This window comes from Pteropus medius, unplaced genomic scaffold (assembly GCF_902729225.1).
Source record: "Pteropus medius unplaced genomic scaffold, Ma_sr-lr_union100, whole genome shotgun sequence".
Lineage (NCBI taxonomy): Eukaryota > Metazoa > Chordata > Mammalia > Chiroptera > Pteropodidae > Pteropus > Pteropus medius.
This window is the reverse complement of record NW_024352785.1, coordinates 15644849-15661686: the sequence shown is the minus strand read 5'-3', so window position 1 is coordinate 15661686 and position 16838 is coordinate 15644849. Positions and strand designations below refer to the sequence as shown.

General features: G+C 39.2%; 1 protein-coding gene across 2 annotated transcripts in view; it reads right to left on the bottom strand.

Annotated features, from left to right (window-relative positions):
* Positions 1-16838, bottom strand: part of PRDM6 (PR/SET domain 6) — a 95091-nt gene that overhangs the window by 25372 nt on the left and 52881 nt on the right. For both annotated transcript variants that reach the window (XM_039848557.1, XM_039848558.1), the window contains exons 4-5: positions 5858-5985; positions 2200-2324 (exon numbers count right to left, since the gene is read on the bottom strand). In XM_039848557.1, the coding sequence (XP_039704491.1) occupies positions 2200-2324; positions 5858-5985 (253 nt within the window). The remainder of the gene's footprint in view (positions 1-2199; positions 2325-5857; positions 5986-16838) is intronic.

Genomic DNA, 16838 nt, shown 5'->3' with positions numbered 1-16838 from the left:
CTCAAACTCTGCAACAGTCCCCTCCACCCAGCCCCCACAGAGTAAAAGCCAAGGTCCTGACAGCAGCCTCCTGGGCCCTACAAGATTCCTGACCACCATTTTCCCCATATCTAAGTTAACTTTTCCCCACCCCACTCACTCCCAAACACCTATGCCAACCTCTGTGATGCTCTTCCAACAAGCCAGGAACATTCCCATCTTGAGGCCTTTGCACTGCTAATCCGGCTGCCTGGAACATTCCCAAATAACACATGGCTTGTTCGTTCACCTCCTGAAGTCTTATCTCGAAGGTCGCATTTCCAATAGGACCTACCCTGGTCACTCTCTAAAACTGCAACTGTCCGACTCCTGACATGCCTTACCCCGTCTCTGTTATCTCTACAATACAACATCACCTAACCAATTATTTATTTACTCATCTATTTGTTGATCATCTTTCTCCCTCCATAGAATGTAAGCTCCATGAGGGTAGGAATTCTTGTCTGTTTTGTTCTCTGCTGTATTTGCAGCACCTAGCAAAGACACTGGCCCACAGTAGGTGTTCAATAAATATCCTAGCAATGAATGAATAAATGAGCAAACAAAAGACTGTTTGTACTATGTGCTACGCACTTCAGAACTCTAGGCTTTGCTGTATTTATTCACAAACACACCACAATAACAACTTCAGGGGTTGTAGCAGGTTATATTAAAGGACTTCTGGAGTCATTCTGGATCAAATGTCATACTTCAGAAGGTAAGGTCATGTCAAGGTTCTAAAGTACAGACGGGCCCATTTCGGCAGATCGGGGTCAGGGCGGGGGACAGGGTGGCTGATACTAGTGCTTTTCTGTCTGTTGACCTAGTTTAAGGAAAGTTGGGTTGTGGAGCCATTTTGGGAAGACAAAGCATACTGGCCGCCATGCCCATATCTGCTTCTCGCACTAACCACACGCACATGTCCAACACTGAGATTTTCTCCTATGAAAACAGACCTTCCCTCGAACAGGAGTATCACTGCATGAAAGAAACTTTCCAATGGAAACTTGGGAAGTCAAAGGAATGTACTATATGTCCAAAGATTCATGTTCTAATTTGAGATTGGTTTGGGTTTAGAGTAAAGTAGAAAAAGAAAGGAGATAGTAATATGCTTTTTGAGGATTCTGTATTTTTACAAAGAAAATAAAGAAAACATGAAAAAGAAATATCTGATCATCAGCATTTTGAGCAGTAGTAATATGAACATTTTCTATTAGAGTTTGTGTGTGTAAGAGAGAGAAAATAAGTGGAGAAGGATAAAGTAATATAACACATTTTTTTCAAGATAAAGTTTCTTAAATAAATCTTTTCTCTCTGCTTCTTTTTCTGTTACATAACCCCAAATTATCAGTTCATAGATTAATCTATTTTGTGACCAAAAAAAAAAAAAAAAAAAAATAGCAACATTGAAACCAGTGTTTCTTACTGAAGCACATCAGAATTATCTAATTCTGTTCCAAATACTGGAAATCACCTTAAAACATTTTCTAAAGAATTGATAAAATGTATGTATGAAGTTTAAATGAAAATTGCTGTAAGTTTTCATCTGTCTAGCTGTTAGATTATTTTTTTAAAATAATGATTGCCAAAGTAAAAAAGATAGAAGAAAATTACACGGTTCATATAGGCTAAGAAATTTAGAGATACAAATTCCTCAGTCATATGGCTACAATTTTTACTACCATTTCTCACTATAACGACTATATAGGAGGAAGCACACCCTACCTACAGAGGGGTACTACTCCTGACTAGAGGGCATTGTTTTCTCATTACTTCATCTTCATGTACAGTGTGACTCCAGCAAGACTGCACATCCCTTTAGAGCAGAAGCTGTAGCTCTGACGCCCTTCTAACCCTGTAAAATGGCAAGCATAGAACCAGACACACAGTAGGCACTCAGTAAATGTACGCTGCCTTACATTTCTGCCAGCAATTCTTTAAAACTCTGACAAAGGTTTCGAGATTGTAAGCAGGCTAAGAAGGATAGGCCTGTACAAGTCAAGATGCCCTGTGAAAAAGCAAAGGACAGACAGGGAAAGGAAAATGATGGAACAGACTTGTGCACACGTACATGACTTATTAGAATGAACTGCATTTCAGGAGTTTCAAGCAATACTCTTAAGAAATTAGCCTTAAAATCATATTTTGAGATGTGAATTCAGAGCTAAAATAAATTCTTACAGTTTTCATCCTGGGCAATGCATTGTAAAGGGATCCCAAAGAAAGACGTATAGCTGTCATTGTACCACACCAGAAGCTCGGTACCCCTGGGAATATCTATACAGGCTCGGTAGAATATATTCGACCTATTCAAAACAAAAGAAAACCCGGCTTAGTAATAGGTAGGACTCATGTGCCCCCATCCACATTTTTATTGCCCCAAAAATGTTCTGCCCAACTCCACTTAAACAGTTTCTGTTTGTAATAAAATCTGCACCCACCTTATTGTTCCCGGCAACCAATTAGAGCCTGTAACCCAGTATGATAAATAGTTCATAGTTTATTTATACAGTGTCCCTCCATACAGCGTCTTGGCTGAAGTGACAGATATTTGGCCCAGGAGACAGCAGAAAGGAAGAGTTCATTTAAAAAAAAAAAAAAAATTCCATCTCACATTGATGAGAAAACTTTCTCTCTTGGCAAATGGCAGACACTGGTGCCTCAACCTCGTATATAAATTAACACTATTGATTCCTTATTTGAAGGAAAAGCATTATGTGTATTCTTGCAACTTGGCATTGGGAGTTCTCGAATTTATAATAAAATTAAACAGCTTTGTAATATAAGGATTGAGAGAAATAAAAATCTTCCTCATTGCCTTCCTTCTAAGGTTTGATACTGGAGAAGAGAAAAACCCTCTTACATGAAATGGATGGCGATTCAATAAATACAAGAAGAGCACTTTACTCTGGCTGAAAGATTACACTCTGAAAAGATAGAGTGAAGGTATCAAGAAATAAACATTTTTTTATAACAGCTTTGGTGCTGTAAAAAAAAAAAAAAAAAAAATCTACAGATTAAAAAAAATGAGACCGCGACTGGTTTTCTCAATGAAGAATTGCTACAAATATTAGACTCAAGTTCAAGATAAAAGTGTTTAGGGTTGGTGGGCCTTAAATTTAGCCTTTCTGTAAGGAATTGGCTATAGCAGGGCAATTTGTTCCTTGTACAACACTGCAGACAGAAAGCGAATCCTTCACCACATTTTTCATGGCAGTGAGATATGCACTTGTCAACATATTTTGTCACCACAAAGTGGCTCTTGGCAATAGGATCATAAAGATCAATAAAAAAGTGCAGATTCTCAATATTTTACTTGCAGCTGCAAAAATTTCATTTATCTTGTTATTTTCCTTACTTGCTGCCATTCTGTCTCATGAGGGCACTGCTAGCTAAGCAGAATGTTTTTTCCCAACATTCTATGAATATCTGACAAAAACTCCAGCCAGTTGTCCTGGATCTCACTCCCCTTCCTCCCTCCGCATCTCCAAGAGCTGTGCATTTTATTAATTCTTTCCACTGCTACATAAAAAAATCAAAATTGGAGCCGAGCTATAAATCACTGGCATCTCCTAACTTGAGAAAAATTGAGTCTACTTTGTACTTCACCCTTGTAACATTTCATCTCTCGGTTTGGCTTCCCTTAATATAAACACAGCGCCCGGCAAATGAATGTGCTAAAACCAAATGACACACTTTGCCGCTGAAAGAGCAGAACTGTTTTCGAGCAATGGGTGGTCTTCTGAGGCACGGAGTAGGCCGAAAGGGAAAAAAAAATGTGTAAGCGTACACCGTTCCTTACAAGCGGGCAGAGCTTCCAAAACTCGCAGAAATCTCTGCATGTTGAAGCACATCAAAGGGATTTTTCCCTTTTCAGATAATATTTCCTTTGCTGACATGTATTTAGTATTGTGGTTGGATGACTCATAAAGATAGCTTCATGGCGTCCCAACGCAGTTGAAGCAGAACACATGCCAACAAACATTATTGTCAGCCTCAAAATAAAAACAAAACGTTCAACTAAGGGTCAATCAATCAAGAGCGCTTTGAAGAAAATTCCATTTAGATATTACAAATCATAACAGAATGAATCTAAACCAGCTGACTTTTTGTGAAGAGGACATTCATGTACAATAAAAATTAGGCTGGCTCTTCAGGGTCCAACTTTTCTATTTTCTTACTCTTGGACGTGGTCACTGGTGATGGATGCCAGTTTTTTAAATTGTGTTTTTGTAGTTCATTTTATAAAGATCTCAAGTAATCAAAAACAGATCGGCAGAGAGAGCTCGAAGTTTAAGCGCCATCATGAAAGGGGAGCTATAAAACCCACTTAATATTGACAGATAGGTAATGACTTACTCATGCCCACCTTCCTCTTAGGGGTTTCTCGTTTGCCCAAATTCCGGATTTGCCTCAAGAGCTCCCTGGGTGCTCGTTACAGAACCAGCCAAACTATTCTCTTGCTGAATGAACAAGCACAATCTTTACTAATTTTCTAGCTCCGAATTTCATAAAAACTTCATGACAGAAATGCAGCTGCAATCAAGGTGAGCAAAGCCCGTACACAGCAGTGTAACCAGACACCACCGTGCACCATTGCATCTGAACCATTATTTCATGAACTATAACTGCATAGGAAACCAAGGCAGCGAAAAGTCCCATGCTTCGCAAATGTTCCTTTTGAGTTGGAGACCTTCGGAGAGCAAGCCAGATTTGTTCAGCCTTTAACCTATAAGGAGAATAAAGCTTTTTTTCTATTTTTAAAGGCTTCATTTAGAAAAAGGGTGGAGGGGAGGAAAATAAATAGCCACAGGCAGGACTCCAAGTTGCCGAGCACAGGGCCTTCTGCTTTGATGTGTCTTTGGTGCCTAATAAAGCTAAACAGTTGCTTCTGATTCTAAAGGGAACATGGCTGTTTATAACTGAGGTCATATATTTATATGGCACATGTTTTCGAGGGATTTTTAAAGAAAAGAGGGCTTAGTGGTAGGGCTTTTTTCCTATGTGATTGGTTTCTGCCCTCCCGCATCCACTCCAAGCTTCTTTAACACTAAATGGAAAAGCTTGACCAACAGGTGCACTGAGCAGATGTGGCTTGGCATCTGGGAATCCACCTTGCTTCTCAGCCCCCAGAGGCATCCCCGGGAGGCTCTGGGAAATGGAGGCGACTCCACCTTGCCTTTGTTACCCTTTGGGCTTTGCCTAAACATCTCAGGAAACTTGGGGCTTCTGGAACCTCCTCATCACCTGAAACATATTCTGAATCATCCAAGGGCCAAAGCTCAATGCTTTGGCACCTTTCCAGGGATCAGGAGCAGTTACTCTGGCTCAGATACTGCTGCTGAGCTTAAGAGTTTTGGAAAAGCAGCCTTGGGAAGGCTGAGAGTCCTTGGTTTCCCAGGCCTTTGTGCAAATGAAACTGTTCCCCCTGGGAGAAAGCCTGAAGGTGACGGAAAGCAAAGGATCTGGGACTGAACCTCTGCACTCCCATTTGTGTGTGTGTGTGTGTGTGTGTTTACACACCCCAAGTCACTGGGTTTGCTGAGCTCACTCAGGCCATGGCGGAAGTTCAGGTGAAGACGTAAAAGTAAATTTTACCATGTGCACCAAAAGAGGCCCACTAGCATCTTTATTCCTGAATTCTCATGAAATTACTGTTGCAATTGCTAAGGTTTCAGAAACCTAGCAAAAAAAAAAAAAAAAAAAAATTCTGCCAGTATCCGCAGAGTTTCTGCAATAATTCCTGCAGAAGATTTTCAAAACTAGCAGCAAGCCTGAATTTGTATATGCAAGCCCAAGGGCTTTGGCTCTGTAAGTGGTAAATCGAGATATACTTTACCTGTACTGAACTACTGTTAGATTCTGTTCTCCGCAGTGCCTTGCACATCGGATATACCTCATCCAGCTTGACTTACTAGGTTCCCCACCATCAATAAAGTGCTGTAGTGTCCCATCTTGGTCATATATCTAGAGAAGAGGTCAGAAGGTCAAGTAGTTAGAACGAATCATCAGCAATCATTTTCCCTGCTTCCCTTGGTGTCTCTGTGTGTCGGCTGCAGAAATTTATTGCCCTTAGGTTTGCTAGCGCTTATTGATGTTGTGGAAACTCAACCGGAATAACAAGAAAATATTTTTGGGTGATGCAAGTCAATCACATTTTTCTTATCAAGCCAATCTTCCCTGTATTAAACATATTTGTGGTATCTCAAGGATGTGAGTGACCATGTTTCCCAAAGAATATTTAACCAATATGACAGGCTACTCCTAAGTAATGAGCTGCTGGATAAACAAAGCAAGCTGAAAGGAGAGGCCACACTGACATGGCTAGAACATCTACATAAAAGGTCCCCAGTCTCAAACATGTAACTGTCTGAAGGCATTCAGAGGCAGTAACTGTCTGTTCAACAAGCTGGGTGATACCTAGCAGAAGGCAGTTATGGAACTGTATAGAACTTGTAAAACGAACTCGGAATTGGATGAAATAAATGGGCTCTCACCTCACAGAAGATGTAGGACTTCAGCTGTCAGGAACTGAAACTATGAGGAAAGGAGTCATCAAAAAAGAGACCCTCAAAAAGGGGGAAAAAATAACTGTTTCCTATGGATTTAAATGTCTTAACTGAGGTTGGCTTAATAATTATTGCCTTAGGTCATCTCGAACAGATTTTCTTTCAAGATTATATTCAAGGAATTGAAGTCTGCTTCAAACCAGGTAAGAAGTATGGGACAAAAAGTCTTATGCAAAACAGCTAGCCAGCCCGGCACCCACAGAGTCAGTGCTGACAGCAGAGGCGATCGGCTCCCACTTCCGGAAACCAGGTCAACCCTGGGCACCTGGGAGGATGTGGGATCTAGAGGAGCTGGAGATCAGGGGCGTACATATGTACAGCAGTTCTGGAAGGTCGACCCCAGTCCAAGGGGCATCCAGGGAGCAAGGGGCACAGTTCTCAAAAGGCCCATGGTACAACCGGACCTTTCCGAATAAAATCAGCAGTAGGATCCCGGCAGCTGCTGAGATGCTCCCCAGATGCCGGCAGCTGCTGAGATGCTCATCCCTCTTACTCCTGTTAATCAGCCTTCCCTCTTCTCCTTTCCAAACAGACATAGAGAATAAGTCTCACAGAGAGCCCCTGTGAGACTGGTTACATTTAGGCCCTAAAATTACTGTGATCATTTATATTAATTTAGCTCAGTATTTCTATTCTGGGGGGCCAAAGGGCTTGTTGATGACAATTTCTTTTTATTATTATCATTTTAAAACAGTTGTTTTTCTTACTGTTCTTGAACTCATTTGTCTCTACCTCCAACCTTTCCACTAACTCCTACAAATAAAAATAGACATCAGTCTAATAAAGACAATTGTTTGAGAAGTTATAACTGTGTAGCATGCCAGAGTGATCACGGCTGATAATCAATGTCTCCTGAGAAGAACGAATAAATTCTTAGATTACATTATATTTCAGATTAATGACTTCTTTAAATTCCCAGTTTGGGGGTGATGGCAGAGAATGGAAACATTTCATGTGATGGATACATCTGCTGCATGAGCAAGCTAATGACAGACTTCGTATTTAGGTTATACTACACTGTAGCTATTTTGTTGTTGTTTTTGTTTTTGTTTTAAGAAGGTTCAAAGTCCCAACCCTGAGCCTGCTGTTGACAGCCCATGCAACACTGAAAAAATCAACAATTCCTTAAACGCCACCATTTACCTATAATAGAACCAAAAATGTTGATGACCTAGCCCTCTGCCCTGTCCTTTCCCCATGAAGAAATCTTCCTTGAAGACTGCTGGTGAAGATAATAATGAAGCATTGTGAGATGTACAATTCTCCTTTGTGCTTCTAGCCATTGTCCTCAATTGCAAGAAAAATGCTCTAACATTTACATGTAGTGGGTGCTACCTTGAGTGTTAGCTCATTTGAACACCAAACACTAGCCAGTCGGTCTTGGAAATGAGTATAAAACATGTTTCCTTCTACACTCTTATTTCAACAATTGTCTCTTTAAACTAAGTATTGTGACTAAGAATCCTACAATTTTTGTCTGCCTGATTAAACTACTACTTGCCTTGAGGAAAAACAGATAACTATATGTCAGGCTTTTCCCAAATTATCCCACAATGTAGCACATGGCATGAGGTTGAGCCTCCCTGGCTTCAGTTAATACCGATATTAAACTATTTTACATGAAGCTATGATGAGAATCCCACACACCGAATTAGAGCCCATAATCGTGTACCCAATCAGAATTGAAGAAACTCATTTAACCTTGATCTTGTCTCTTCCCCAGTCTCCAGAGCCTGACTACCGCCAAATCCAGTTGAATTTGCTTCCTAAACTTTTTCTGGGAATCCATCTCTCCCTTTCCAGTTACCACACTAGCCCAAATCAGCTTCCTTTCTCACCTCAAGTATCGCATCTCGTAACTGATCTCCTTGTAGCTTCTCCAGGCCTCCTCCAAACTATTCTCTACACTGCAGCCAGAGTGATCTTTCAAAACACAAATGTGATTACGTCCATTTCACCCAACCTCCTTTCCCCAAATGAAAAACTTCATAAATGTCATAAAACATCAAGTCATAACAACACATACTCATACATGCAGGAATTCCTCAAGGGGTCTCATGCCTCCTATCAGTTAAATTTAGGAAGGCCAAATATGTATGCCTTTGCATCTGGCTCAAGATAATCCCGGGCCCTTTCTGGTCTGTGCTGTTAAGCTCAGTGTTTCATAAAAGAGAAACAATGGGAGAGAAGGCACCGATGCCTACTTCTGTTCATTCCTATAGTAGAAGAGAATAAACCTGGGGAAACCAGAATACCCCAATGTGAGTGCTAAACAGGAACTAAGGATGACTTCTCAGAAAGGCTCTAGGTACTAATTTGGACCCTGTCATTACTCTCCAACACTAGCTCAACTTTGTTCATATTTAAGAGCTCGGTTAAAAAGGGAAGAGGAGGAAAGAGGAGGGGGAGGGAGAAGAGGAGGGAGAGAAAGAGAAGGAAGAAGAAGGTAAAATTATGCATGTAACTGAACTATACAGGAACCACAGTGGAAATGTTTCAACAGGTTTCAGTCTAGAGCAGCAGCAACGATTTCGAGTTCAGGGAGTTGTGCTTGGAAGGTTGCATTAACACCTACATTTGGGTGACACTAAATGGAAATTTTAAGTTGGATATCTAATTGGTCTAAAAATTTAAGGAATTTAAGAAGACAAATTAATGCCAAAACCAAGAGTTATTTTGTTTTTATTACCTTTCAGAAGATTTAAAATAAGCAGAAAAATATTAAAATCATACACAAAGTGTTTAGACAGTTCCCTCAGGATTTATGAAAATATTAAAAAGATGAGAAATTTTATTCATTCGAATAGGGAGAATGAAGTCAAGAGAGTTAAATTTAGATTAGGGAAAGATTCATTCTGCAAGAACCCTTGAATATATCATAATTTTGCTGAAAATTGTAGACTTCATCCTGACTATACATGAACCATCGAAGTTTTAATATTTGCTCTGTTCTTTCCAAGGAAGCTAAAAAAGTGACACATAGGGGAAAATAAATGTAAAGAACACACAAGACACTTGGTGGGAAAAGGGTGAAATTCTGCAGTGGAAAACCCTCAACACTATAGACAGTATATTTGGCATATTTGTTTTAGAAAGCCAGTTCCAGCACTGCTGAAAAGGAGTATAAAATGGCACAGTCACATTGAAGAACATTTTGGCAATACTAAATAAAGTTGACAATGTATATATCCTATGACTCAGCAATTCCACTTCTAGGAAATTACTCCACTGAAACTCTGATACATGTGCCTAAAGAGACAAGTTCAAGGGCATTCACTGTAGCATTGTCTGTCATAGTAAATAATTAGAATCATCAAAAGAATAAATAGTGGTTTATTCAATAAAATAGTATAAAACACTTAAACTAGATCTGTTTGTATTAAGATCCAGTTGATATAAATATCAAAACATAATGTTAATTGAGAAAATCAGGTTGCAGATGGATGCATATGATACTGTTTGTTAACATTTCAAAATATATAAAATGACGCTTTTAATAGTCTATTTTACAATAGCAATATATTTATCTCTATATATCTACACATATTGTAAAATTCTGAAAAGGCACACTGGAAGAATTGATGATAACTTCCTCACAGTACTGGCCTGGGGAAAGAAGGGAATGGAAAAAAACAATGGGAACTCACACTTTATCTGAAATGCTTCATTTTTCTTTTTAAAAAAATCCGAAGCAAATAAGGCAAAGTGCTAATGCTTACTTATCTGGCACCCTGTACATTAGCATGTATACTATTTATATTGTATACTTTGTGCTTTCCTGATTTATTTTTCAAAAAAGCAAAGAGAAAAAATAAAAAGAAAACCTAAGCATTTATTTCTTTGTAGTTTAGTTCTGCATGTGTTGTTAAAATACAGAAGTTGACTATTTTGCCCAAGTTTAAAAACTGTATCTGTGTTTTCCCCCTGGGAAAATAATTGTAATATGTATCCCTATATTATCAGTCACTGAATCTTTTGTGATTATGTTATCGCTATTTTAAAACCATTGTTTTTGGTCTGTACTTTCTCTTTTATCTTGTATCATTGGGAGCAGAAAGATAAGTAAAGGGAAGAGCTAATTCTTATCTTTTTAAGGGGATTTTTACAGTTTTCAATCCAATAATATTTGTTAGGCTCCCACATATGTGGTAGAAATAATGATCACACAAATTCTTTCTCATTACAAACCATGAATAGCATTAACTAAAAACATCATACAAATGGTGTTTTTTGTTGCAGTCCTGAATATTAGGAAGCAATACTCGTCCCATGATCTTATTTTCCTAGAACAGGAATCTATTTTAAATGAGAACAGCATGAGTAAAAAATGCACCAGTGTTGTGAGTTATAAATGCTGGTCATGATTGTCTTGTCTGCAACTTTGTCATTTATGAATGCTGCCAACTTACATTAACAATAATCATCATCATAGAAACAATGTAAGTCAGAGACTGACTTGGGCCCATTTCAACATAATAGCAAGAAAACTATCTTCTGAATGATTAGAATTTGTGTATATTGTGGCTCTGAGCAATCTGTTTCTCTAAATATGACTTGCAAACTAGTGGCTTTCAGGTTGAATTCAGACAATTAATTGACCAATATTGTTTTCCTCCAGTGTTTTAAAAATTTGGATATTTTACCTATTTTCTCATTTTTCTTGAAAAAAAAAGGGGGGGGCCATCTTCATTTTTCTCAGCTTCAGTGGATTATTGCCAGAGATTGGCAATAATCCACTGAAGCTGAGAAAAATGAAGATGGCCCCTTTCAGATCGGCCATGTGCTTTTCTAGTTCTCCATAATCCCTACCACTCCCTATTGGTCTTATATGCTTCTTACTGCACTAATTTATTTACCTGCTTGGCCTCATTAAGCATTTAAGTTTGGAATCTCAGCTGTAAAGGAATTATTGCTACCCCCTGAAAATTAGTCTGTTACAGCTGGGGGCACTTTCAAGGAAAACCGTTTGAACTGACAGCCCGGAAACATTGCAAGCATTCATCACTCTTGTGGTGCCCAGAAGCCATCATCTGACCGACAGCCAAGCTTCCCGTGCTGTAGTTTTCCAGGGAGTGGGACAGCAGAGGGAAGCATTCATTTCTTTCATTCTTACCAGCAGAGGCTTTCAAAGATAACTTTGTAAGCAAAGGATCCCCTTCAACTCAAAGAAGTCTGAAATGCAATTCCAGTATAAAAACAGATAAAAAGAAAGATTCCTGGACCACTACAAAAAAGGATTAAAAGAAAGTCCGTGAAGAACACCCGACCAGCTCAAATAACCTCACCCTTTGTCTCCGAGGCGGTTCCTGGGCCATCACCAAGGGCCTGCAGAGAACCGAGGGACCCTGTTAGGAAAACCACAGGCAGCACCCTTCCTCCAGTGTACAGACCTCCATGAAGAGCTCGGTCACCAATTCTTCTGCTAGAACACTTAGTACCTTGGCTAAATTTAGAGCCCAGAAAAATCAGATTTGGAAGAGACCTCAGAGACCATCTGTTCCAACCTGACCAGTTTATACATAAGATAATAAGGTCTCCAAAAGTTGGTGACTTAGACAAAGTGAGACAGCTAGTCAGTGGCAAAACTCGGCCTAGTCTCCCTTCTACCCCTCTGCCTGTCCGTTCGTTGGAAGTGTGCTGAAGCCGCCGTCATCTCATTTAATCCTGCAAATACCCAGAAGAGAGCCAATGATCTTAAAAGGAACGGGACTTAATAACTGAAACCTTAATCTGTTCTTCCCAGAACCTGGGTCCCTGAATTTTGACATGGTGGCGGGGGAGGTTTTATATGAAAAGAATCAGCTGATTTTAAGGAAGTAGGGAAATGTCTCAGGCTCCCTCTCCTACGTTTCCACAGCTTGGCGTGTCCCCGTGCTGAGGCCCCAGGCACCAGCATTGGTCGTGTGCTAAAATGCCAGCCTCTTTCAGCTTTTGCTGAGCAGCTGATGTGAGGGAGCATATTTTATGCCCAAAAATCTAACATAGGGCCCAGGGCATAGGAGGAATTCAAAACATGCTGAAATGAATTGAGCTGAATCCTCATGATAATTCTATAGCTTCTTAAAGAGCTCAGATTTTATTCAAAGCTTGAGAAGAAATCACCACTAAACACAATAGAAACTTCATTCTGAGCACTAACAAGGACTTTTTAAGGAAAATATGACATCCTCCTAACTTCTTTCAACTCTACAAAATGCAGGCGTGAATTTCATACGATGATTAAATGCATTAAACAATTACTACAGTAAGGGCTGAGAAACGGTCTCTGGGAGTTTCCCGGTTTAGAACTGAGAACCCAGCACTGTTTTATGTCCTTTCACAGCACACGGAGGATCCAGGCAGGAACAGACACAAAGACGGTTACTCGGGTCTCCTCTACCTACTCTCTCTCCACAAGTGCCTTTATACGGCCTCACCTTTCTGTAAAACTCTTAAAATTAGGGTTTCAATAATCGAGTATATTAGTAATTTGAGAAACTCCGTTGAAAAATATACTGTTTGCCAAGATGGATAAAAATGTTTTAACTATGAAGTTCCTCTGTGTCAGGAGGGAGAGCTACAATATTTTGTGGCCTGTGGAGAGGTACAGGCTACGAAAGCATTTTGACTGAAAGTTAAAATCCAGTGTCCCCTCTGTTGCTAAATCAAAGATTTTAATTTTAACGGTATGGTTGTTAGTGGAGACTTTCTTAAGTATTACCAGTGAAAACACGCAATGGACGTGACCGAAGAAGGTGAAGAGCACACAGGCAGTGTTACCTCTAATACCTGTGCATTACAATTCTGGCTTCGCCTCAGGTGGCTATGTGACTTTAGGCAGTTACTTAATTTAGACTTAAAAAAAAAAAAAAAAAATGCTTGTAGTCCTAGTCAAAGAGCTAATATGAAAATCAAATGAGTTTTTATATGTAAAGAACTTAAATCAGCACTGAGCCCAAAGTAGGAGCCCAAAGACTATCAGCTATCCTTAAGCCATCACTATATTTATATGAGAATTGTCAGCCTAGGCATAATCTACTAATCTGCTCGGGGACCCTGACCACTAAATAATATGTGCGGCAAGACATGCAAACTCATTATTGCTAAGGCTACCAGATCGTGAGCTCAATGAGGGCAGTAATGCATTTTAAATATTTTAAACATTTACCCATAGGTATCTTACACAAGGCTATGTACATACCAGGAAATCAACTTTTATTGAAAGAGAAAGAGGTGGGGTGGGAGAGAAAGAGATTGAGAGAGAGAGAGAGAGAGAGAGAGAGAAGAAAAATCTGGGGACGACATAAAGGAATTGTAGGAGTAAACCCATCATTCTCATTTGTTCTTACTTCCTAGATGAGTCTATAAAATAATAGAACAAAACATTTAAAATATTGGATGAATGTGAATACTACCTACAAAATAGTAAAAAAGCATTTCTTCAGTCCTACATTTTCCATTTCCTAAATTTAATCAGTCTTCAGTTTAATATAGTGTTATAAAAATGTCATTCAAAAACCATGAGCACCCACCTCACCTCTAAGAGCATTCCTGGAGCACATTTGTAACTAACGGGTAGTTATCACAAGTGTTCTAATTAACTGTGGCATCAGGACTACAACAACCTCTCACTGAACATCACCTTTTATGCAGGATTTATTGCTTGGCCTCTGAAGCCACTGACATTTCTGGCCAGAGGAGGCCCCAACTTACTACATAAACAACAGGCATGTTCAAGGTAGGTGAACTGTCTATGCGATCCAATATACCTGGATAAGATGGAGGGGACATCTGTGGATGGCAGCCTGGAGTACCTAATCAACAGAGAGCCCTGCCAGTCCAGGCTTCCAGGTACTGCTTCCCAAGCTAGAGAGAAAGACATCAAGAACCACACCACTGTGGCCTCCAAACCTCTTTAAACTGTCAAATCAACCTAATCAAAGATTGAGAAGACGGACTCCAAAGCAATACTTTAAAAATGAATGAAACGATCTGCCTCCATCTTAACACAAAGAAAGGACAGCAGCTAATGACCAGATCATACACATTTGTGTAGAATTTTAGTTTATAAAATACTTTCACAAGCTTAGTTGAGCATTATAACTCAAAGGTAGGCAATAGTATTATTCCATTTTACAGGTAAGAAATCTTGGGCTGAAGAGGTTAAATGACTTGCCCACAGGCATGCAGCTGGTGAGTATGACAAGAATAAAACCCTTTGGAATCATAGGCCATCGTGTTACTGGTTTTTTTTTTTTTTCATCACATTCTATTTGTTCAATCAGGGAGAAATAGCAGAGTTTTTTCTTTAAAAGTGTTGAAATTCTCCAAATGAGGGCCATAAAAAAGGCTCACAACTATCGATAATGCTATTTATCAAATTCCTATTTTCAGAACAAATGTCAATTTAGTGAGAATTACTTAATCTGTTAGTAAAATTTATACAAAGCGACCAGGCAGTGGATAAAGACACAACTCCTTCAACGCAGTGTAAAACCACTCCCCTTCCACTGGCAAAGTGCCATAATGACCAGTAGCAACAAAAAATAGGCAAGGCATAAGTTTGTGGATGAAGATGCAAATTTTACAATGAAAGCTTCTTCATTAAAGCAAATACTAGCTAGTGTGGCCATATTTATTTGTGTTCAGTTTTTCAACTTTTTTTCAAATATATAATACTGTCGGGTTTTTTTTTTTTCATTTCAATCATTTCTCCCTCCTTCCTCCATTAAAATTAACTTATTTTGCTGTTATTTCTAGTAAGAAAACTCTTTCCTCTTACTTTGGTTTGGAATATTTTGGAATGTTTGGAATGCCAAGGCTTCAAAGGTCAAGTAATAAACGCCCCATAAAATAAATGAGTAATGGTTATATACACCGTAGCTGTATTTTCAGTAATGCTGATATAAAGCTATATACTGTACTTTGTCAATTCGCATTCATCAAGTCCCAGAAATATTAGAAAATCATTAGAGGTTTATGTTGAGCTTGCAGATAATACTAACATATAAGTCAAGACTGAAATATGGTAATCAGAAAAACAGTTGAAAAGTGTCAATAAACAGTAAAACACCCATGGTAGGGTTCGTGAAGCCTGCATTAGAGAGCCGGCTATGTGAAGAAATGAAAATGGGTATTTTGGTCACACTATGGGTCAGCTGCTGCTAAGTGTCAGGCTAGCAGAAGGGGTGGGTGACTTGGGATTCCAGCACAGAGATCCGGGAGTTCCTGAGAGCTGTTGAGCACTTGGTGAGTCCTACTTATCTCCAAGGACGGCGGCGGCCATCAATACAAAGCCTGCCATCCATCAATCTGAAGTCCTCTTCAGACATCCTCTGTCTGTTGATCAGAGGAAGACTTTGGGGAATCAGGCTTCCATTATCAGGATTTTGTCTGTGATCTGAACAAGCCACTGAACCTTTAACTTTTCACTTGGCAGAAGCATATATGCTGGAAAAGTCCTGACAGTTCATTCATTTTGCTCCATCCTGGAGCCAGCTGATGTCTGACTGGTGAGACCCGCCCTCTTTGATGTTGTACTCTTTTGAGAGTGCCCTGCTGTGAAAAAAATTTTATCCGTCCAAATTAAAGAGAAATATTTCTGTATCCAGCTGTTAGCTGTGACATGTTTGCCATTTTTCAGGGCACTGGCTTGGTGCCATCCACAGGCTCCGCTGCAAACCTATCTTTTTTCCTCTCCTCCGTAGCAGCAATAATATCCACAGCGCACAGCTGTCTCCAGTGTCCATATAATATCAACACTAAAAAGGAAAATACTGCTAATCCTACATTGCTAAGAACAGCCTCAGGAATATTTTCATGCAGTCATTTTTTTCATTTATTTTCTCTCTCTCTCTCTTTTTTTTTTTTTTTGAGTATCAGCATTAATGTCTTTCAAAACTGTAAAATTATTTGACATAATCCATCCATTTAAAAACTGCTTCAATTCGGTTTATTAAAAATCCAGCTTTAATTAAAGTAACCAATAAGAAGTCCTGACCTCTATTAAATATATTTACAAATGAAATGAATTTGGATCCTGTGAAAACTTATTTCATATGTATTGGGTCCACATTTAAAAATAGACATTTGTTCAGTGGAGAGAACTCTGTGTAAGTTAAGAAAAACTCTCATGAAAGTTTGAGTAAACATTTAGATCTCAGTAATCAAGAAAGGCCATGTCTTCTCATATTTATTAAGTGCCATTGGGGGTTTATAAAGATTGCTGCCATGAATTGTGTGTATTATAAACAAAGGGCAGCTCACATTATC